This window comes from Camelus bactrianus, chromosome 4, assembly GCF_048773025.1.
Source record: "Camelus bactrianus isolate YW-2024 breed Bactrian camel chromosome 4, ASM4877302v1, whole genome shotgun sequence".
Classification (NCBI taxonomy): Eukaryota; Metazoa; Chordata; class Mammalia; order Artiodactyla; family Camelidae; genus Camelus; species Camelus bactrianus.
Genome location: NC_133542.1, coordinates 65292798 through 65316092, shown reverse-complemented (window position 1 = coordinate 65316092; position 23295 = coordinate 65292798). Strand labels below are relative to the sequence as shown.

Sequence of the window (23295 nt, the reverse complement as noted above, 5' to 3'; positions counted from 1 at the left end):
TTATTCCATTGCACATATAGATTACAATTTCTCTATCTGGACTCTTGTTGATAGACAATTAATCAGTTTCTAGTTTTTCACAATTATATACTGAGTGAATGCAGAGAGGTCACTGAATTGTAGATAAGAGCATCTTCAGCTTTATTAGATGTTGCCATAATCTTCTCCAGAGTAGCGGTACCAATGTACATCTCCGTCATGTACGTGCGAGGGTCCCAACGGGGCTGCATCCTCAGTGCCCCTCCCCTTTCCCCACACTGATAGACTTCTTACTCCTCACCCGTCTGGAGGATGTGAAATGGTGTCTCACAGCTCTTTTCATTTGCATCTCTCACTTGACCAGTGAGGCCGAACATCTCTTCATATTTTTGGCCACTTAGGTTTCCTCTCTCGTGAATTGCGTGTTGATATCCTTAATCTTTTTTTTTTTTTTTTAAATTGGATTGTTCGTCTATCTCTGGTTTGTCCACACTTTCAACCCACCTCTGCCAGATCCCAAAGCAAACTTAGATCATGGTCTTTCTCTGCTTTAGACTACCCACGGTTCTCTCTAGAACATGCACAACTTACAACTTGTTCAGTGGCCCTGGTTTGCCCGTGGGCTGAAAACTGAGCCCAGCCCTGCACACTCAGCTCCAACTTCTCTCCCAGCCTTACCCTCCATTGCTTCCCTCCGCACCCTGAACTCCAGCCCAGGAGACATGGCTTGTTCTGTCCCAGGCCCCCTGCACACACCATTCTCTCTGCCTGGAGCGCCCACCTCCTATTTCCACATTCCCTCTAAATGCCACCTTTTCTGTGATAGTTATCCCCTTTTCTCAATTCAAAGTTAGAGTTTGCCTCTAGACAACCACAGGTAAAACTGTCTTTCTAGTGACATTTATAATTTCTTGTTTTGTAGTGTTTTAACAACTCCTCGTTTTTGCCTACCACTTTTTCATTTTCAAAAGCACCTGCTCCTGCACTATGCTATTTCATGCTCTTCTCTGCAATGGCCCTGTGAGATGGGGCTGTGCCATTACCTCCTCTGAACAGACAGGAAACGTGGCCTCCAGGGGAACTAGCTCACCCAGCATCTTGCCCTGGCTCCGAGGCAGAGCTGGACTTGAAGCCAGGACTCCTCCAATTCCATGTCCGGTTCACTGCCCCACCAACGTCCATCATATTTATGTATGTGTGTTGTCAATGCTTGTGCCAACATATGACTCCCCCATGAGACTGTGGGCCCCACAGCTCCCAGTTCTAGCCCCACCCAGGGGGGCACTCAAGGAATATATAATTTCTTGACAAAGTACAGTAATCACTTACTGCACACCCACTGGCTGCTGGGGGCTTTGCATATTAACTCTAACCTTCCCAACGACAATATTTAGATGAGGAAATTGAGTTTTAAGACTTGAAGTGATATGTTCAGGGTCCCATGGCCAGTAATCAGTGGAGTTGGCCTATGAGACCCAGAGGTAGGATCTGCCAGCTCAAGAGATCACACCCCAAGGCCCAGAGGCAGGGGGCAGAGGGTGGGCAACTTGACAGTGAATAGGGACCAGGGAAGGCTGGGGGTGGGGGAGTGCTGTCCCCTGGCCACACCCATGATGTCTCCCAGGAGGTTCTGTCCCCTATGATGGGAGCTGGTGAGAGGAGGGCTGAGGGGGTAAGGGGTGGGGGTTGGCACGTGTTCTCCACCCCACCCACCAAAGAGTGAGTTTCAATGGGGACACCTCTGCCCATCCTCCCAAGGGCAAAAACTGGATATGACTGGAGCCAGACCCCTTGCCTCAATCTGCTATTCCTATGACTCCATGCTGTCTTTCACCGGGTGCCACTCATTTAAATGCTGTTTGTGTGTGTGGTATGTATTTGCAATTGTGTCTTTGTGTTGTTTCTGTGCATTGTGTTTGTGTGCAATTTGTTATTTTGTTTCTCTTGTGTGTTTTGTTACTGTGTTGTGGCTCTATGCGTGTTTGCCTGCCTTATGTGTGTGTTCTGTATTTGTCTTTATGGTGCGTTGTGTCGTGTATACCATGTATTGTGAACTTGTGTTTGTCCTGTGTGCGCTATGGATCTGTTCCTATATTCTGCGTGTGCTGTGTCTCTGTGCGGATTGTCTACGCTGCAAGTGCAGGGTGATGTGTTTCTGTTGTGCAAATCGTGTTTGGGTTGTCCTGGGTCTGTGTGTACGCAGTGAGGCTGTGTGTGTCTGCACCTCCCCGCTGTGTGTCTGCGCCAGCTGACGTCTGTGCCTTGTGCCCAGGGTTGTGTTTCCTCGACAAGTGTGTGCAAGCTCTGAGTGCCGAGCGTGCGGGGTGCCGCCTCCGCGTGTGCCCGCGCCGTGCCTGCGCCTCCGCGGGGTGGCCGTGCCGGGGCGCGGGCTCCGCGTGTCTGCGCCGGGCGCGCGGTGGCGGCGGAGGATGCGCGCCCGCGGGGGCGGGGGCGGGGGCCGGGGCGCGGCGCGGGGGCCGCCCGGGGGCGGGCGCGGGCCGGCGGGCGGGCGGGCGGCGCTGCGGGGCCCCGCGGCCGCGGGCTCCAATGGCGAGGCCGGCGCGGCCCCCGCTAATTACATAAGCGGGACGTCAATAATTCGCGGGAAAACGCGAAAAAGATGGCGCCCCGCGCCCGGGGGGCCCCTTCCTGAGCGCCCCGGCCCCTCCCTCCTCCTCCGCCCCCCCTCCTCCCCGCGGCGCCCCCGCCCCGCCCCGCCCCCGCCGAGACCCCGACCCCGGCCCCACGGGCGGACACTCGGCCGGGCAGCCGCGGGCCGAGCGCAGCCGCCTCCGCCGCCAATGCGCCTGGTGGCCAGACTCCAAGTGGGACCGGCGGACACGCAGCCTCGCGGTAAGTTCAGCGCCGCAGGCGGCGGGCCGGGGCCGGGGGACTCCCCGCTACGTTCGACTCTCCCTGCAATCATCCATCCCTCTTTTGGAAATTTCCCTGAACTTTGGCGGGTCAGACGCCTCCGGGGGGGGGGGTTGGAATCCGGGGAGCCACACGCCTGGGGGATGGAGGCGGAGTGAACCGTGTCCGCGGGGCGGCGGGAGCCCCGCCCGGGTCCCCGAGCCTTTGGGGGGCGTGTGTGACAGGTCGCTGTTGCCTGGCCCAAAATCTTTACTTTTCCTCTTCAGGGGCTAGGGGAGGGGGCTGGAGACGGACGGGGGTCTTTGGGATTTTGCTCACGTCCGAAGTCAGGCTGCGGCTGGATTGGGATGGGGGAGGCTTGGCATCGGAGCGACTGAAGAGAGGAGCTTTTGAACCCGAAGGGGGTACTTCTGCAAGCATTTTTGTCCTCCCGAACACCGTTTTTAAAAAGCCAACGGCCGCCCTGGGAGAGGCCCCGGCGCATGAATCATCCTCGCTTCCTGCCCCCGCCCGGCCCCGCGCTCCGGGTGCCGCGGATTTGAACTGGACGCCGACGGGAACCCGCAAACAGGCATTTCTTTGCAGATGGGTTTGAATCAGCCAATCACAGCCCGCGGGGGCCCGCTCCGGGAGGATGGAGGCGCGGGTTGGGGGGGCCGCCACCCGGGGGCCCCCCGCCCGGCCAAGGGGGGCGCGGCGACCGGGCCTGCTCCCAACGGCACGGCGGGGGAGGAAGTGTCAGTTTGTGAACCTGCCGCGGCCCGGGCCCCAGGCCCGGCGGGCAGGGACCTTGCAGCGCGTCCGGGAGCCAGGTGCCAGGAAGAAGGCAGAGATTTGGTCTGCACACCCTGCCCAGTGCCTGTGCGCTCTGGCCTGGAGAAAAGAGAGGATGAGAGGGGTGGAGAGAGGAGGGGATGTGGCCGCGCCACCATCTGGAGAGTGAAGACCCCAGCAATGCCCTGCCTGCCTCAAGGCCCCTGACATGCACACACATGTATTCCAATTCATATACGCACTGCCACAAGGCTGTAGACATCAGTCTCACAGGAGTACACGCTCACTCACACGGAAAAACACCCAGGACTCTCTCCCCGTCTACAGGTAATCATAACACCAGGTGCCCAGTGCCTCGACAGAGAAGGAGGGGACCAGAGTAGTGGGTGCAGAGAACAGAGAGGGGCTGTGTTTGGCTTAATGGAGAGTGTGTATTGTGGGGCATGGTGCCAGGTGAGCCCAGAGGGGAAGAGGAGGCCTTGGGGAGGGCCTTGAATGCCACTGAAGGCATTGGGGAGCCAAAGAATGTTTTTGGATGGAAGAATAAGAAGATGGGACTTGATTGCCCTGTGGAAGAGTCTGGTGGGGAGGCAGGAAAGCAGGGAGTGGCCTTTAGCACTGGGTGCTGGTGGTCCCATTCCCCATCCCAGGTGCCCAGCATAGGGGAGCACAAGGCTCAGGAAACAGTCACCGAATGAATGAACGGTCCCGGTGAGATGAGGACTCAGATGAAAAAGCGGAGTCGGATGCCAGAAGTCACTGTGTTCAAAATTAGCCAATTTTGGCAACTCATTTGTTGGAGAAGTCTAAGATGCTTGGGGGTTCTGGGGACCATAGTGGTCGCATTAGCAGGAAGAGAGAAATCAATGTGGAGCAGCACGTGTTGTAGGATGGTGAGAGACAGATGTGGAGAGGTTGGCATGGCCGTGACTTCACTGCTTGGAGCCAATTTGCATCTGAGTAAAAGCCTAAGTGAGTTTAAATCTCCCAGAATTGGTTTCCATTAAATCATCCCATAATTGAGAACAGAAAAGGACATTACGGAAAACACAGATGGCCAAGTCTATGCCAGTTCACAAGCCACCCAGGTCTCCTTCTAGGTGAGTTTTCTCTACCAGCTCTCAGGGAGAGGTCGGGGGTCTGAAAACTTCCTGCTGCTCCCCTGGAGAAGACCTTCCACTGAGGGAACATGGAGTGTGTTTGCTTAAGGGATAAAACCTCTGGCTCTGAAGCCAGGGGGTGTAGTTCAGGCCCCCCTGGGCAGGGAGAATTTCCTCTGTGGTTGGTTGAAAGATCTGTTCTTTGTAAAAGGCAGCGTGGTCTGGGTGGGAAGAACACAGGTCTTAGAATTGGCTCACCTAATCATGGATCATGGGTCTGCCTCTGACCCCCTAGCCACCTCCCCTTGCCAGGCCTCAGTTTCCTGACCTGTAAAATGGGAATAATCATGTCTCCCTTGCAGGGTTGTCATGGGGATCCGGTGAGATGATAAAAGCATCTGGCACATAGCACAGGTTACATAAATGGAGTTTCCTTCCTTCCCCTCCCCCTGAAGCAAGGAGTGAAAACCCTGTTCTCTTTCTCTTCCAGTGTCAGTAGAAGCTGATGGAGAGTCGAGGTCTGGACCCAGGGACTCGGGACTCCTATGGTGCCAACAGCCACCTCCCCAACAAGGGGGCCCTGGCAAAAGCCAAGAACAACTTCAAAGACCTGATGTCCAAGCTGACGGAGGGCCAGTATGTGCTGTGCCGGTGGACAGATGGACTGTATTATCTCGGGAAGATCAAGAGGGTAAACCTTTCCTCCCTGGCCCCAGTTCCCAGACTCAGCATCTGTCTGCTCAGCCTCAGACCAGTGATGGAGGATGGGAGATGGCTGGGAAATTGTGCTTCACGCTCCAAAGCTGAAAGTGGAAGGAGGTGGAGCCTGCAAATGAGGTGCCATCCTTAGGGCCAACATCAGCCAGCCAGTTAGAAAAGTGCTCTGTGAGCGTACAAATCAAAACGAAAGCAGGTTGGAGAGGATCACAGATGATCACCTGGCCTCCTCTGTCCTCGGCATTCCCACTGAGCTGTCATCCCCCTGACTGTGCACCACCAGTGCGTGGGCACACACTACGTCCAGAACTGCCACCCTCCTTCCCCTTCTAGCCTAGCACTGCTTTCTGGAGCACCAGGAAGGGGTCTAATACCTCCGCCCTTTGGGGATAAAAATGGGAGAGGAAGATCTTTTTCCTGTGGCTTTTCCCCAGCCACCATCTCACACTGCTCCTCCCTCTCTGTGCCCCAGGTCAGCAGTTCTAAGCAGAGTTGCCTTGTGACTTTTGAAGATAATTCCAAATACTGGGTCCTGTGGAAGGACATACAGCATGGTGAGTATTCCTATGATTTCAGGCACCCCTGCACCACCTCCTGGTCCTCTCTCTTCCTCTACCTCCATTTTTTCCTTTTCTCCTTCTGTCTCTTATTTCTGGCCTCCGGCCTTGTTCTTGGAGCCCCAGAACCACCTGAGATGCTGATGGGATTAGCAGTTGTACGTTTACATGGAAACACACTTATGACACCTGTCATCCCCTTGGGTACACATATCTCATTATGGAGGCAGGGAGATGGAGAAGGTGGCTCGTGGAGGTGCAGGGAGAGCAGGGATGGATCCCAGGCCTGTGTTTGCTTCCTTGCTGTCCAAAGCTCTGGGTCATTTTGGGGGTATGAACAGGGAGGGACCTAGGCAATCAGAACTGTCACCTGTATATGTAAGCACAGTGTCCCCTATCAGCACCTAGGGAGGCAGCTCTGTCCATGGGGGAAAGACCAAAAAAGCAGGTATGTACCAGGCGGGATGAAGATGGACATGCCTGGATGGAACTGAGCCAGTTCTCAAGGTTGAAAGGGAGCTGGGTTGGGTACCATCCCTGCCCTGAGAAAGCTGACACTGTCTTACAGAGATGGCAAGTTAGGGGCATTCTTGCTACCATTCTTCCTTCCCGTGTACATGACAGGCATCACTAATCAATCACAACATTCATATATTTTCAACATGGAGCTCCAAGCAGCCACTACCGATCAGAGTTACCATGAGAGGAGAGACCTTTTTGGCATTCATGCGCTAACAGAACAGACATGGTGGAAGAGGCAGGTTTAGGGTCAGATATTCCTTGGCCAGGATATTCTAGCTCTGCCACTTGCTAGCTGCATGTCTTTGGGCAAGTGAGAGAACTTCTCTGAGCCTGTATCTTCATCTGAAAAAAGGAGACAGTGAAAGTACTCGCCTCCCAGGGTGGTTAAATGAGATAATCCATGTGAAATGTTTAGCCCAGTGCTATTGAGTTACAGGCAGGCATTTTCTAAAGACCTTGTTATTGTAAGAGATGATTTCAGGAGTCTGACAAGCAGAGGCCACAGAATGCAGCCAGTTAGTAGCTTCCAAACTGCCTTTTTCTCCAAGATGTTGTGGCTAATGCAGACTAATGCTCCTCCAATCCCCTCTCACCCTAAATGTATTATTTAAAAATCCGAAGCAATGAGGGTCTCCTCTCCTGGGCTCCCTTCTTATCGAAAGCAGAAGGAGCCAGCTGGTGAGGAAGGACAGTTCACGTCTGCAAACCATGTGTGGAAAGCCCACTGTGTGCCAGGCACCAAGGAGGTGCTGCATTGCTCACCTGGGGAACCGCGTGGCTCTCCAGCCGGATCACGACAGCCCTCTGAGGTCCCCCAAGGGGAGAGCATAAGGCTGAGGACACTGTAGTTACTGATCCATCATTTCATGAAGCCAATGAGGACTTACTGAGACCCACGGTGGGCACCACTTTCCCAGGGGGGGTGCATATTCAGGAATAAGAGGCAAGAGACCATTTATTCAACAAACACATCTGAAAACGTGTTACGTGCTTAGCCCCGTGTGAGGTCCTGAGGACACAGAGATGAACAGATACCATTTCTGCCCTTACAAAACTTTCAGTCTGCTACAGGAAATGAGTCAGAAACACATCAAAATATATCTACTTTATTCACTCAAACCTTCAAAAATACACACATATTTCTTCTTCAACAACAAAATGCAAAGGAAAAAAAAAGAGATGGAGAGGGAACCTGTAAATTAAAAGCAATTGGACAAACTTAAAATCGTTATGACATTTTTATTTGAGGCAATTGGAACTGTGAACACTAACTGAATTTGTTGATGATATTAGGAAATTAGTTTTAATTTTTAGGTGCAATAGAGGAGTAGTTATTTTTTTAAGAGTTCTGATCTTTCAGAGATACATACTGAAATATTTATGGAAAATGATTTGAATCTAGGACTTGATTCAAAATAATACAGTAGGGTGAAGTGGGTGGGAATATAGTTGAAACAAGATTGGCCAGGAGTTTATAATTGTTAATAAGAACACGGAGCTTCGTTATAACTGCCCACTATTAAACCATAATTTTAAAAAAGTCTTTCAATTATTTAACATAAAAACCTGTTTAAATCAAATTAAATTAGACAGGAGAGGCAGTATGGTGTGGTCAAAAGAATGAATGACTTGATGTCAAACAGCTGAATCCCACCTCCTACTTACTAGCTGAGTAAGGGGTTTAACCTCTCCAGGCCTCAATTTACCCATCTTTAGAATGGGGTAGTAGTAATAGGCACCTCGGAGTGGTTGGGGAGATTCGGTGAGTTGGCCTATGGGGCCCAGCCCTCAGTAGAAGCTCAGCACCTGGAATGTGATTAAAACTTCAAATTCCTGTGAGCCAGACCTGACCCTTGAGGACCTCTTTCAGCTGGTGTTCCCGGGGAGGAGCCCAAGTGCAACATCTGCCTGGGGAAGACATCAGGGCCCCTGAATGAGATCCTCATCTGCGGGAAGTGTGGCCTGGGTGAGTGTGATGAGCAGGGCACTGGGAAGGCCCGGCCCTGTGGGTCCCCATCCCTCACTGGCTTGTGACCCGCACTGCCTCAGACCCTTGGGGCCTTAGCTGGCTTCCTGTTTCTTTCGGAGCTCTAGACAGGAGGCCGGTCTGTGGGAATGAGGGCCCCTGGAGGCGACCCTTGGGGAGGGCTGGGGCTTCTGGAAAGTGAGACAGGCTATGCACTTCAGAGCCCCCGTGGGTGGAGAGGATGGGTGGGAGAGATGGGGCACAGAGGCTGACGCCAGACTTTTGGTACTTCCCCCACTGGGCCAGTGTTGGTTTTTAGTGGCCTGCCTGGGCACCAACTTGGCTGCCTTGGTGACATCGCCAGCCAGTCCCCTGGCAGCTGGCAGGCACACAGTTCCTAGGACCTCCTGCAGCCCTCCCCCGCCACCTTTGGGCTGACTGGCCTCAGGCCATCGCCTCTGTGTGGGCACTCACCACCCCTCCTTCGCCGTAGGTTACCACCAGCAGTGCCACATCCCCATAGCAGGCAGTGCCGATCGGCCCCTGCTCACACCCTGGTTCTGCCGACGCTGCATCTTCGCGCTGGCTGTGCGGGTGAGCCCTCCATTCTTCCCACCCTGCCTCTCCCCCCTCCTCCAGTCTGGAAGCCCAGAGACTCCCTGGGCTCATGCCTGACTCCTGGTCACGGAGCCAGGGCTCTGGACACAAACAGAGCCACTGCCATTTACCAGCTGTATGTCCTTGGCCAGGTTCCTTAGCCTCCCTGAGCCTGTTTCCCCAACTTAAATGGACACGGGTTTGGTGTCAGGAGTAGGACGCCCCCAACAAGTGGTGCTTTACTGTTAAAAGAGAAAAATCCATGTAAGCTGTCAATATATATTGGTTATTATTGTCACCTTTGTTGTTGTGCTTATTACTATTAATACTGTTGAAAATGCAGATCCTTGGGGATAGAGAGAAGATGGATCTGGGATTGATGAGAAAAGGCTCCTTGTGTTTCTGACTATATTGGAACTCTGCGTGTCCACCTGGTCGGCATTAACCTTGATAGCCTTGAGAGGGATTCACGTGTGGCCCAAACAGGACCCCCACAGGTGACTCGGGCCCTCATCTCCCCGCAGAAAGGCGGCGCGCTGAAGAAGGGCGCCATCGCCAGGACGCTGCAGGCCGTGAAGATGGTGCTGTCCTACCAGCCCGAGGAGCTCGAGTGGGACTCGCCTCACCGTACGAACCAGCAGCAATGCTACTGCTACTGCGGCGGGCCTGGAGAGTAAGGCCGCGGGGGCGGAGCCTCTCGGAGGGGCGGGGCGCGGGGCGGGGCCCAAGGAGGCGGGGTAGACCGGGGCGCAGCCGGCGCTCGGGGCGGGGCTGGCTCTAGGGGACCACCCCCCCAACTCCAGGGAAGAGCCCGCATCCTCTTTCAGGCGGCAGGAGTGCCCTGCGGGCTCCAGAGGATGAGGCTAGCGCTCTCCGCAGGTGGGGTGGGACGGGGATGTGGAGGTGTTTTCTTGGGACGTCGTGGAAAAGAAGAGGAGTTAAGAGCCTGGCCTAGAATGTCAAAATCCTCCTGGCCCCTTACAGCTGTGCAGCCCCTGAGCCCCAGTTCTTTTCGCAGTTTTCCCGTGACATGGTGGTTGTGAGTGGAGTGTGAATTAGGTCATTCACATAAAGGCTCACACAGTGCCTGGCACTTGGTAAGCGCTTAATAAATGTGAGCTGTTGCAGTTAGTGCTGGAAGTTGAGATAAACCTTTCCATGGTCAGAGCCAGTGAAACAGGCTGGAGGTGAGAGAGGAAGGTTCTTTGCCCTGGAGGTGTGCAAGCAGAGGTTGGGGGAAATACCTCAGGGAAGCTGTGGAGGGGATTCCTGCCCTGACTATGGGACAGGAATCTGATTTTTCCTTGCGGCCTGGGCCTCCATGTAGCCATGGGCAATTAAGCCCTCTTTCTTGGGCTGACTAACATTGTGGGAGGAACCACAGAAGTGAGAGATGGAATCTCTGCCCTGAGGAAACCCAGCCTACAGGAAGTCCTGAAGTCTTAAATTTCAGCCCCAAGGTCAGCTGACAAGCACAGGGATCTGGAGGCTGTGCTTATAGCCTAACTGGGTGATTTGGGCAAATCACTCGAAGTACTTCATTTCTCAAGTAGGATTGATAACCTTGGCCCCATTGTCTTCCCTGGGTGTTGGGAGGCCTAAGGGAGAAATGCTTATAGAGATCATTGCAGCATTGAGGCGGTGGTTCTCAGTGCTTACTGGGCAGAGTTCCCCAGGTGATTGTTAAAAATGCATCTCCCAGGGGCTCCCCTGAAGATTGAGTAGGCATGGAGGGTGCCGAGGAATCTCCTGTTTTAACCTTGACCCCAGGTGATTCTGATGCAGCTGGTTCATGGACCACATCTGACTATGTGTGAACAAAGCATTGACTGTTAGTTAATTAAGAAAATACCCTTTTGGTGTTCGTTTGTATTTAGTGAGTAGTTGTTGAATGGCCATGATAGGGTAGATACAGTACCAGGTGAGGGACTTATAGGGGCCTTTATTCTCCCATGAAGTTTCCCGGGCAAACCTTTCCCCGTCAGTGATGTTTTTGAAACAGTGTATGAGGCGCAGTCCAGAAATGGGGACTCCAATGTGGCAGGAAGACCGCGGGCTTTGAAGTTAGGGAGGCCAGGATTTGAGTCACCATCCAGTATTTGCTTCCTGAGTGACCTTGAACAAGCTGTTTACCTCTGACCCACCTGTAAAATGGGGACAGTGGCCGTCTTTGACCAGAGGGTGAGATCAAGTGATATCACGTACCCCTTTCTGCCAGGACCTCCCAGGGCACAGCCTAGTGCTCCGTAACTGTGAGTTCTCTTCCCTTTCCCCCGGCGGAGAGTGAATTTGTGTTGGGAAAGGTTGCCAAGGCTGATTCCTGGCTGGGAGTGTGGGCCTGGCTGACCCTGGCTCCTCTGGCTCTCCAGATGGTACCTGCGGATGCTGCAGTGTTACCGGTGCAGGCAGTGGTTCCACGAGGCCTGCACCCAGTGTCTCAATGAGCCCATGATGTTCGGAGACCGGTAGGTGCTAATCTGGTCCGGCTCAGCCTTGGGGGGAAGGTTGGGGGATGGGGGACTGCAGCCACAGCAACCCCTTAAGATTACCTGCCTGGCCTGGTGGCAGCTTAGGGTAAAAGAAGACTTCTCAGTAAAGGAACTTGCTGAGCCACATCCCCAGTTGCCTGTGACAAGTGGGGGGCCTTAGACAAAGTCCTGCCTTCTGTAAGCCCCAGTCTCTTCAAGTGTCTGGGGGAGGGGGAGGACACAGGGCCTGCCCCACCCCTGGCCAGGGTTGTTGGAGGAGCCACAGGGGAGACGAATGACTTGGTCTGGCTTCTAACCAATGGGGCTAAGCTAATGGGAGGCTTATGTGTGTCAGATCAGATGCTGTGTGTGTCTTGGTCGGTGTCTCATGTCATTTGTGATTGTGTGTGTGTATGTGTGTGTGTCTCTGAGGACAAGGGGAAGAGGCTGACCCCTGCAGCACAGCCTAGTTCAGCCCACTCTGAACTCAGCCACACTCCAGGGCAGTGATATTTGGGAAAGGGTTTGAGGCAGAGGTTAGAAGGGGTAGAGGAATAGTTCTTGGTCCCTATTCTGCCCCATCTTCATTCCCTCCCCAAAGGGAATGAGGACAATGCTGTCTATGAGAAAGCAGGTGGGGAGTGAGGGGGCTAGAGGGCGAGGGGACTGGCCACGGGTGGGGTGTCAGAGCCCCTCCCACCACAGGCCCTCTTTCCACCCACCCGCAGGTTCTACCTGTTCTTCTGCTCCGTGTGTAACCAGGGCCCAGAGTACATCGAGAGGCTGCCCCTGCGATGGTGAGAGGGTGGGACTTAGCCCAGGCCCACTCCTGTCCCCTCCCAGCTTCTCCCCTCACCCAACCCTGGGAATAATTCCATTTCCAGACACCAGGTCCCAGCCTTGCCCCTGCCCTTCAGCCTGGACCCAGGATGCTCCAGCCCTGGCTGGACAGGCTGCTGCCTCACCCCGGCCCCACCTCCTTGCCCCCTTGCCCAGGGTTGATGTGGTTCACCTGGCCCTCTACAACCTGGGGGTGCAGAGCAAGAAGAAGTACTTTGACTTTGAGGAGATTCTGGCCTTTGTCAACCACCACTGGGAGCTCCTGCAGCTTGGCAAGGTAAGCAGGGCCATGGGATGTCAGTGTGGCAAGAGTTGGTTCCACAGCAGGGTCACCGAGGTCCAGGGATCTGGGTCTCTGAGCACAGCTCTTTAGGAACACTGCCTGTCTGTGAGGGTTGCAAGTGGGGCCAAAGACCCAGAGCCTTTGAGCTCCTGCGTCCTGGGTCCAGGCATCTGAGCCTGTGCCCTGCAGGGGGCTGCCTAACCCAGGTTTTGGCAGTAGGCGGGTTAGGGCCTTACCGACTCAGCTGAAGGGAACCCCCACCCCGCACCCCGCCCCACTGGGGTTGAGTCTGGCTGGAACAGGCCTCTCTACAGAGATGCGTGACCCACTCCAGATTACCTGGCTAGGATGGAACATGAAATGGGCCTGCCCCCTGCTGGTCATACTCTGAGTAGCAGAAGTGGTCTGAGAGGGTCTGGGAGCTGGGGGTACCTGTGGAGTGAAGTAACAAACCAGAGAGACTTTCAGGATGTCAGAGGTGGAGAGCGACTTGCGGGTGGCCAGCACCGCTTTGGAGCTGAGCCAGGGCCTCTCCAACCACTTCCACAGTGGAGCCATGCCCCCTTTTTTCTAATGACACCCTCAGAATCCTCTCCACCACTTTGAGCATCTTCTCTGCTGACTGCCCCAAATCCTTTAGTGAAACAGGGAGTTTTTTTTAAAGTAATCTTTATGCTTTGCAAAAGCTTTTCATATAATAACATCTTCATTTACAATGTTTGTATATAATGTATGCCTTCTATAAATTATCATATTATATATACAATGTACATATGTGTATTTATATATGTTATAAAGCACTAAAAAGATAGGTAGAGCTGGTATTATTTAAATAAGGTTTTTTTTTCTGATTTATAAAAAAAATTATACATGTCCCTGGTAGAAAATTTTCAAAATGTCAAAAAGTATAAGGAAGTGCACTTAAAATAAAACCATCCTTACCCTGTGTCACATGACTCATGAACTGCTGCTAAAGCACACGGTGCTTATCCTTCCATCCTCTCCTGTCTGGTTTTCTTTTTACTCAGCTTTACAGGTTATACAGTATTCACAATTTTTTTTTTATTGAAGTATAGTTGATTTACAATATTGTGTTAATTTCAAGTGTACAGCAAAGTGATTCAGTTATATATTTTTACATTATTTTTTATTATAGGTTATTACAACATGCTGAATATCATTTCCTGTGCTATTACAGTAAATCCTTGTTGCTTACCTATTATTATATGTATAATAGCTTGTATCTGTTAATTCCATGCTCCTAATTTATCCCTCCCCCCTCCATTTCTCCTTTGGTAACCATAAGTTTGTGGGAATGTAAATTGATGCAGCCACTATGGAATACAATAGGAAGGTTCCTTAAACATCTAAAAGTAGAATTTCCATATGATCCAGCAATCCCACTCCTGAGCATATATCCAGAAAAGATGAAAACTCTAATTAGAAAAGCTGCATGCTCCCCTGTGTTTACAGCTTGCAATAGCTGTAAACAAATGTTTACTGTTTACAATAGCCAAGAAACAGAAACAACCCAGGTGCCCAACAACAGACAGTTGGTTTAAGAAGATGTGTATGTGCGTGTGCGCGCGCACAAACACACACACACACACACACACAGGAATATCACTCAACCATAAAAAAGAATGAAGTATTATCATTTGCAGCAACATGGATGGACCTAGAGATGATCATACTAAGTGATGTAAGCCAGACAAAGACAAATATCATATGATGTCACTTATACGTAGAATCTAAAAAATAATACAAATGAATCTATATACAAAACAGAAACAGACTCATGATATATACCATTTTAAGTCATTTTTTTCAGTTTACATTATATCATGAATACTTTTCCATATTATGAAGTTTTTATCAGCATTTTTCATGACTGCATTGATTTCCACCATAGTTTACCTATTTGTTTCCTTTCTGTTGGGCATATAGTTTCTTTCGCATTTTTTCATATTCGCCCATCATTGGCAACAACGCTGCAGTGAACATTTTTGTACATAGAGCTTTGTTCGTGTGTCGTATCATGTCTGTGTGATAGGTCCCATGGAGTAGCATTACTGGGTCAGGGGCAAGGACGTCTTTTAAGGCTCTTGATACATTTAGGACAGGAGTTATTCTCATTTACAGCTGGGGATGTGAACTCAGATGAAAAGACTTGTCTGAGATCATGAAACAAGTCAGTGGTCCCCACCTGGAAGTCTCGGAGCATCAGGAGATTGAGGGGAGGGAGGGGACAGGGGCTGAGGCTCCTCATGCCCGGGTCTGACTGTCCTGCTGGCCTGCTCCTCCTTAGCTCACCAGCACCCCTGTGACGGACCGAGGACCGCATCTCCTCAACGCTCTGAACAGTTACAAAAGCCGGTGCGTGCAGGGAAGGGAGTGCTGTGGGGACCCTCGACAGGTGGGATTTCAGTGTCTTCCTACCTCGTAGCCTTTGCTCAGGCTGTGCTCCCACCTGGGTCTCCCTCCTCCTTTGGGACACCTCCCCTGACCACTCCTGCAGCCTGACACATTGTGGTACTGGGCTCAGCTCCAAAGGGGGCTGCAACCCTGATCTCTGAGCTCCTCCCCACCCCTCAGCTCTAGCTATGTGTGGTTTTGGGCCAGGCACTGAAACATCGATTCATCATGTTTTGGGTGGGCTGCCGCCTCCTAACTGTCCCCAGCCCATGTCATCCCATCCAGACTGTTGAGTTCTTCTCAGAACACAGGGCTGACACGTGCCTTGCTACCACCACAGGGAATGCCCAAGCTCCTTAGCACGGTATTCAAGGCCTCTAATGATCAGACCCTGCCCACACCCTCTGCCACTGTCCTTTATTTAAATGGGTGTCAGCCATTCTGAACCCTTTGCTTTCCCACTCTGCTTTTGCTCACTCTTCTCTTCACCTCGAATGCTCTTCAGTCCCTTTCATTCATTTGTTCCATCAACAGCTGCTAATTGAACTGCTGTTCTTTGTCAGCCCCATGTAGGTGCTGAGAACATAGTGACTAAGACATGGTCCTTGCTTCTGTGAAACCTCTCCAGATAGCACTAGACAGAATTATCCACTCTTCCATCTTCTCATGGTCTGGGCGCACAGCCCTACACCTGAATCCGTGGGGTCTCGGGCCCTCTCTGTGGACAGTCTCCTGAGGGTAGGATTGTGGCTTAGTCACTCTGCAGCCTCAGGCAGCTCAGCCAGTGTGGAAAGGAGGAGGGAAGTGCCAGGAGGTGCTTTCAGTCTCCCTGGGGAGAGCAGAGAACAGAATGGTGTGGGATCCAGTGTTTCGACCATAGGGTTCCACCGGGAGCTAGATGAGGCCTTCCTGTAGGCGGCAGCCTTGCGGCTGGTTGAGGCCGAGAAGAAAAGAGGGGTGCAGCAGGAGCCACGCACGGGAGGAAGGACAGGGAGAAGCCCCCGGCCATATTCTCGGCCAACACCTGGAGGCTTTGAGGAATCAAGTGTCTCCACGCCCTTCTCTGGATTTTAGCTCTGGGTCCAGGGAGGCAGAGAGGGAGGTTTTAACACTTGACTCTCCTCCCCAGGAGGATGGACGGACAGGCTCCAGAGCTTTCCCCTCTCCCTGCCCACCCCCAGGTTCCTCTGTGGCAAGGAGATCAAGAAGAAGAAGTGCATCTTCCGCCTGCGCATCCGCGTCCCGCCCAACCCACCCGGGAAGCTGCTGCCGGACAAGGGCCTGGTGCCCACGGAGAACAGCGCCCCCTCTGAGCTGCGTAAGAGAGGAAAGAGCAAGCCTGGGTCAGTGCCTGGGGCCCCGGGGTGGGGCCGCAGCCGCCCTCGGGTTCTCTGCTCCCAGCTCCGGTCCCCGCCGGCGGGCTGTGCCGCGACGTCGGAGCGAGCGGGGAGGGCCTCCATCCAGTGAGTCCCGGCCGGGGGCACCCTGTCCATGGCTGAGTCGGGACCCGATCCGTCCACCGCAGCCCCGTATGGCCTTGCTTGGAGGGAAAGCCAGCTCACGGACCCAGTCTTGCTGGCGCAGGCCTTAGGCAGAGAGGCGAAGGGGAAGTCAAGAGTGTGGAAGGGTCCCTAGCGCTCCTGGCTGAGCTCAGTCCCCTCGTCCTGGGCGAGGGGGGCGGGGCGGAGCATCCGGAGGCCTGAGCCTGGAGAGGCTCCTCCTCTCTTGCCGGCCACCGCACCTGCCCTCCCTCCCACACCTACCCTCCCTGAGGACTCCCCTTCCTCCCCCTGCTCCTTGTGAAGGAGGGCCTGTCCCCACCCCCACACTGTGACCCCACACCTGCCCCAGCCCCTTCTCCCTCCGGGCCACCCTCTGGGCCTTCAGGCTCTGACTGGGCCACCCTCTCCCTCTTCTGTCTCCACAGTTTGTTGCCTCACGAATTCCAGCAGCAGAAAAGGAGAGTTTATAGAAGAAAAAGATCAAAGTTTTTGCTGGAAGATGCTATCCCCAGTGTTAGTTTCTGGTTTTCTTACTCTCCACTTTGGCACGCAGGGTCAGCACACATTAGGGACTCCTGTGCAGAAAACTGAATCCCCCAGGCCCAGGGGACTCTCCCATGTCCCTGAAAGAAGCCAGTTCCTATTACAGCCAAACAAGGAAGGGCCAGGCGCTGCAGGACCCATCCTTTATCTCCCCAAGTTCTTCCAGGAACCCAAGGAGGGGCTGGGCAAAGGCAGGTAGTATCCTTGCCCCCACCCCGTCCAGCAGGGGAAACTGAGGGCCAGGGAGGGCAGCGACTCTCCTGAGGCCACACCTCAGGCACTGGCAGAGCCCAGCCCAGAACCAGGGCTCCAGAGCACCCTCTTTCCCTCTTCAGTAGCCCTGCATCCTCACTGAAGCCCTGCTGGGGGCGGTAGCTCCCCTGGGCCACGTCTAAGGCACCTTTACAACTGCCATTCCATTCTGTCATGCTTCCCGACGCCTCTGCGGGGGAAGCACGGAAGGGGTATTGTTCACTTTTTGTAGCTAAGGTCACTGAGGCCCAGAGATGGGGCTGTCACACAGTCTGGTAGAGAGTCAGGACTGAACCGGAGTGACTTGGCTCCCTGGTCAGGACTGGGGGAAAAAAAGAGGAAGTGACAAGTCCGACCCCCAGAAGCCCAGCTGGCCCGGTGGGCCCTCAGCGGGGAGGAGGGTGCTGTGGGAGGTGGAGGTGATGCTGTCTGGCTGAACCCCCACCCCTTCCTGTGTCCACAGAGTGACTTTACCTCCGCCTGGAGCACCAACCACCACCTGGCCAGCATATTTGACTTCACGCTGGATGAAATCCAGAGTTTAAAAAGGTAACGATGAGGGACCCAGTGGAGAGGTCTGCTCGGGAGAGTGAGATTGAACCAAGCGGGGAGCCTGCCATTCCCCCAGCTCCAGAAGGGGCAGAGCAGAGAGCCTCTGGAGGGAGTGGATGCTCCCTGGGGGTCACTGCCGTTAAAGGGTCCACGTTGCAGAAGGCCGCCGGAAGGGTCTTTCTGCAGCAGGCCTTGCAGCCTAATGCCCCTGGCTGAAAGCCTGTGGTGCTCCCGCCCAGCGACAGCTCTGCGGAGCAGTGCTCGAGGCCTGCCCCCGCCGGCCCTCTCCACCCCGCCCCTGCTTCTCTCTGCCCCAGGCTCCATACCTAAATCGCTCTGGTCACCCCGCATTCGTATTCCTTGGGGAGGGGGCGGCCACTGCAGCTGTGGTGGTGGGGAGCTCAGCAGTGGGGAGGTGGCCTTGGCTGGATGCGTGTCAGAGGGGCCAGGAGACGACTGGGAAGGGCCAACAGCAGCTTCGCCCTCTCCTCCCTCAGTGCCAGCTCAGGCCAGACCTTCTTCTCAGACGTCGACTCCACCGACGCCGCCAGCACCTCTGGCTCCGCTTCCACCAGCCTCTCCTACGACTCCAGGTCAGCTTCCCAGCATGCTGGCCTCAAGTTCCGTCACCCCCCTGCCCCCTGCCCCCAGCCCACATCTGCGATGTGTGTCTCATTCTGGGCACGTGAGGCTCCGGGACATGGCCTTCTTAATTGTGTGAATCTGGGTCTGGGACCCTCTGGTTCTGAGTCGTGGGGTCAGACAGGGGCTGAATATGGGCATTCAGGCCACTCCTCTTTGCCTGCTGCAGGTTACATGACACTTCTTGCTGGGCAGTTTCAGATCTGGGGATCTTTCATTCTGGGGTTCTTGCCCTCTGCTTTCTGTGATTTTGCAATGTCTGTGCCTCTGACTGCAGATTCCCTAACCCTGATTCTTGGCTGTCTGAATCTGGTGTCTGTCTCCTGGGTCTTTAAGGAAAAGAGCCAGTGGTGTGGAAGCCTGATAGAGGGAGAATGGCATTCTGCAGAGTGAGGGTCCGGAGAGGGGACAGAAACCCCTGGGGACCCAGCTAGGGTTAAGCCTGCTCAGCAGGTGCTGTCCTCAGTGGCCTAGGGAGGGCGGGACTGCAGAGCACACGGACAGGTTCTCAACTGAGGCGCCTTTTACTGTATTTTAGGATGTTTGAGGCACATGCCAAAGTCGAATTAAAAGTATAATGTCCCTTGTCTCCAGACACCTCTAGGTGGCTTTCTCTGCTTTTGCCTCTGCATTTTCATTTATGTCCTCATTTCTTGGGTTCTCAGGAGCACTTCAGGTCTTGGTTTCTGTTTCTAGGCATCTGTGAATGTGTACCTCCCCTTCTGTGTGTTTCTCTACGCCCTCTGCCTCTTTCTGTTCCTGTGTGTTGGGGCACATACGTCTGTCTCCAATCCAGGTGTCTGTCCTTACCCTAATCTGACTCACCTGCTACAAACCCCATCCCTACTCCTGACTCACTTGGCTACAGGCAAGTCCAAGTGAAGGGTTAGGCAGTGTAAGCAGGGCCTCTGCACTGCGTGGCTGCAGAACGGTGCCGCTGGACTTGTGCAGTGCTGAGCTCCTAAACACAAAGAACGTGGTTTTGGGGCTGGACACACCTAGGTTTGAATCCTGGCTCTGCCACTCCCCAGCTGGTGTTTTCTCCTCAGGAGCCTCCTTGGGGCTGTTGTGAGGATCCAGGGAGACAATCTGTGCCCAGGGCCTGGTGCCCAGGAGTGCTCAGGGAGAGGCACTTGTGTGGCTTATCCCATCTCATTCCCATCTTTCTCCTCTTCCCCTTCCGATACAGACGGACAGTGGGCAGCCGCAAGAGGAAGCTGGCGGCCAAAGCGTACATGCCACTGCGGGCAAAGCGGCGGGCGGCCGAGCTGGGTGGACGCTGCCCCTCGGACAGCAGTGCAGAGGGGGCCTCGGGTGCTGAGCGGCCAGATGAGGGCATCGATAGCCACACATTTGAGAGCATCAGTGAGGATGACTCGTCCTTGTCCCACCTCAAGTCATCCATCACCAACTATTTTGGTGCAGCTGGGCGGTTAGCCTGTGGGGAGAAGTACCAGGTGTTGGCTCGGAGGGTCACACCTGAGGGCAAGGTTCAGTACCTGGTGGAGTGGGAAGGGACCACTCCTTACTGACCAGCCCCCAGGGGATGCCAGGAGCCCTGGAAACCAAAGGAGAGACAGTGGACACCACAGGCTCCCCAGGTCTCTCCAGGCTGGGGTGGGGGAGGGAAGCAAGACAGAGCTGCAAGTGCCTGGCCAAAGCCCCGCCTGCCCGCCAGGCCCGGGCCTGTGCCTCTCGGCTGGGCCCGGCCTGCGCGCGGGCCTCCTCGGGCTCACCACCCCTCTGCCTGTATCTCTGAGGTCCCACTGGCTATGGCTCCGTGTCTACACACGCCCTCAAACTGTTGACCTATTCCTCTGAACTAGTGTCCTGCTGGCTCTGTGGCCTGTTCCTGAGGCCCGAGTCTGTCTTTGTCCCCAGTGTGTCCAGTGTCTCTCTCTCTCATCCCTTTTGGGTGTGTATTTATACACCCAGTTTGCACACCTGATCCATCCCAGGAACCACATAATGAGAACATAAACCTTGGAGAAAGGCTGGGTGAAGGTGGGCACGAGGATGCCTTGAGGACCCTCTCTCTCAACTTCCTGCCACTCCTCCTGGCTTGGGGAAGAGGTGGTGAGGGTGGAAGAAGGCCTCTGAGAAAGCCTGTGTGGCAGGGACCCTGGGCTCTCAGGATCTGAGGAGTAAAGAGGCCGGGTCCCTGCTTCAGAAGGCACCAGCACCAGAGCCCAATGATTATGGCCAAGAATGAAGGCTGCAGTGTCAGCTTCTGAGAACCCAGAAGTCTTCCCTTCCCTGGCCACACCCTCTCTCTGTTACCATGGAGCTGGACCTGGCCTTGCAGACCGAAGGGACGGGGAGAGGAAGTGAGGGGAGGAAAGGAAGCCGTGTCCTGTTCCAGCTCAGCAGGCGTACACACACCACACACACAGCCACACGTTCCGCAACCCCCACCCCTCCACCCCCTGCCAGCCTGGCTCCTGCCCCTGGCTTTCCCTGGCCCTCTTCCCGGGGGCCACATGCTGCAACTAAATGTGAAAGTCTGGCTCCTGCCTACGAAGCAGCTCTGACCCCAGAGGGAAGTGTAGGGAACTCATACCCTCTTAGCCCCTGCCCTGCCTGAAACTGACAATCATTTTGGGGGCAGGCTGGGATTTTTAAAGGGCTTGAGTCACTCAGTCCTCTCAAAGGGAAGCCTTTGGTCAGTGGGAGTATAAACACAGTTCTTAGAATCGACATTTGAAACTCAGATCCATCTGGAGGGAGACCAAAAATGGGAGGGGGAGGAGACGACTCATTTTTGCTGCTTCCAGAGGTATTAGAAACTGACTCACTTGATTGGAAAATAATAAGTGCCTTGACTGGGGCAGGGGTGCACCAGATGGGGACCAGCCTTGCCAGCTGCTGCTGTGGCCTTCAGCTTGGCTGGGTTTTGGAGGCTGCCAGCTGTAAGGCGAAGGCGGATGGACAATGGCGGGGGTGGGGGGCAGCAGGCCTGGAGCTGGTTTTCCTATTAATAGGCTGGCCTCCCTCCCCTTCTGTGAGCACTCAAGGGTCCCTGAGATAGTTCAGATGCCCCTTGCCTCCAACCTCAGCTCCAACAGTGCCTTTCAACTGGGACCTCACCTCCTGCACACAGCCCACGACTTCCCTCTGCTTCCCAGCAGTCTAGGCAGAGACCAGCTGGTTGGGCCCAGTTCTCTCCCTTCTCAGCCCCACAGCTGCTGCCACTGAAGACCCCAAGCTGGGGCCAGGTGGAAGGGGAGCTGAGAAGGCAGTGCCCAGTCCAGCTGGGGGGTGAGACCTGGGGTCCAGCTGGTGGCTTCCTGCCTGCTCCAGAGAGCTAACAACCCCCCAGGCCTCCCGTGCTTCCTCAGCAGCTTTCCAGGCTGAGAGCACAGGATGGGCAAAGCCTGTTGGAGCTTCTGCGCCTCCTCTGCTCAAGCTCCAGAGGCTCTGGGCTTCAAGAGGGGGAGAGAGGGAGAGGGTGTCTTCCCCTCTGGAGATCAGCATACGGCCTGGCAAGGTCCCCCCCGACTCCACACTCCAGCATTTCATTCATACCTGGTAACAGCTGCATTACTGCCAACTGACCTTATCATAACCCTGTGCACCTTCAAAAAGATTTATGGTTTTGAATTGCTGCTTTTAGTAACATTTGTTATATTAAAATTATAATTAATGTGTCTGATCTACAATTTAAAGCTGCCTTTTCAAAATCTGCTTATCATTCCCCTAGTGAGCTATCAGCTGTTGGGTACCAAGAGGAATTAGCTCTGGTCCCTCGTCTAGGTCTCCCGAAAGGTGAGGAGGAATGCCTGGGCCCCATCCTCTCTGGCCACCACGCCACTCCTACCGCCGCCTCCCACATTGTCTCAGCAATACTCACCCTTACCACCAGGAAGACTTGGAACATTTTTCTACTGAATACCTGACTCATGGGGGTAAAAAACATTAGCTGAGAGTCAGAGAGAAGAGAAAGATGGGGAATGAACTTAGGATGGGACCCTAGGAAGATGCTTCAGTACAGGCACTGTAAGCCCTGACTCTGCGCACAGGCACACAGCTGTGACCCGAGGTGCACCCTGGCCCCACTCTGCTGGCTGCCACCTGCACTGCTCTCTCAGGTTCCTTTGCTTCAGTTCCTCGCCCTCCACATGCCAGAGAGAATTCCTGCTGTTGAGGGATGTTGGGGGAACCCTCTCACATACAAATGTGATAGATTATTACTTTACATAAACTTCTCTAAATTGAGGGCAGTTTGGAGAAAAAGAAGCAACATGAAGGGACAGGAAAAAGCTACAGGGAAGTGAAGGCCATGGGTTCAGCTGAACCCTGTGTTTTCAGGGCTTAGCATAGCCTGTTGACCACACCCCAGACCCCCCACCCCACCAAGTGTTAATGTCTGCCCTTAAAAATCTTCATTATATGGTTCCCACTTACCCTACCACACCTCCTGCTTCAACCTTGTAAGTGCTCTTGGAACAAAACCACAACTGGAGCTGAGGTGGGGAGGAGTATGGGTGGGATCACTCTCTGGGCTGAAATCAATGGAGTGAGATGAAAAGTGAACAGCGCCAGGGACCCAGGCTCTAGTCCAAGCTCCCGTGGAACAGCCCTACAGGCCCCCTGAGGTCGGTGGTCCTCCCCAGGCTGGAGGGCCTGCTACCGTGTAGTCAAGGTTAGTGTTTACAAACACAACAAATCTCCACCTTTGGAATTCAGGACCAAGAAATCAGGATTCTCACAAA

General features: G+C 54.1%; 1 protein-coding gene across 7 annotated transcripts in view; it reads left to right on the top strand.

The window, feature by feature from the left end:
* The window catches only part of PHF19 (PHD finger protein 19), a 35511-nt gene extending 13269 nt beyond the window's left edge, over window positions 1-22242 (top strand). Inside the window, exons 1-15 of one of the 7 annotated variants that reach the window (XR_012506529.1) lie at window positions 2463-2832; window positions 5218-5418; window positions 5917-5998; window positions 8394-8489; window positions 8983-9083; window positions 9611-9759; window positions 11456-11551; window positions 12283-12351; window positions 12551-12671; window positions 14986-15053; window positions 16274-16410; window positions 17020-17107; window positions 17853-17938; window positions 18439-18534; window positions 19773-19813. Coding sequence is in view for 4 of the 7 variants with exons in the window: in XM_074362121.1 (XP_074218222.1) it covers window positions 5233-5418; window positions 5917-5998; window positions 8394-8489; window positions 8983-9083; window positions 9611-9759; window positions 11456-11551; window positions 12283-12351; window positions 12551-12671; window positions 14986-15053; window positions 16274-16555; window positions 17020-17107; window positions 17853-17938; window positions 18439-18534; window positions 19773-20115 (1863 nt within the window). In the remaining 3 variants the exon portion in view is untranslated. Of the gene's footprint in view, window positions 1-2459; window positions 2833-3021; window positions 3955-5217; window positions 5419-5916; window positions 5999-8393; window positions 8490-8982; window positions 9084-9610; window positions 9760-11455; window positions 11552-12282; window positions 12352-12550; window positions 12672-14985; window positions 15054-16221; window positions 16556-17019; window positions 17108-17852; window positions 17939-18438; window positions 18535-19772 lie in introns of those variants that run through there. The other 6 variants (XM_074362120.1, XM_074362123.1, XM_074362122.1 and 3 more) reach the window with 6 other exon arrangements.
* The last annotated feature ends 1053 nt before the right edge of the window (window positions 22243-23295 follow it).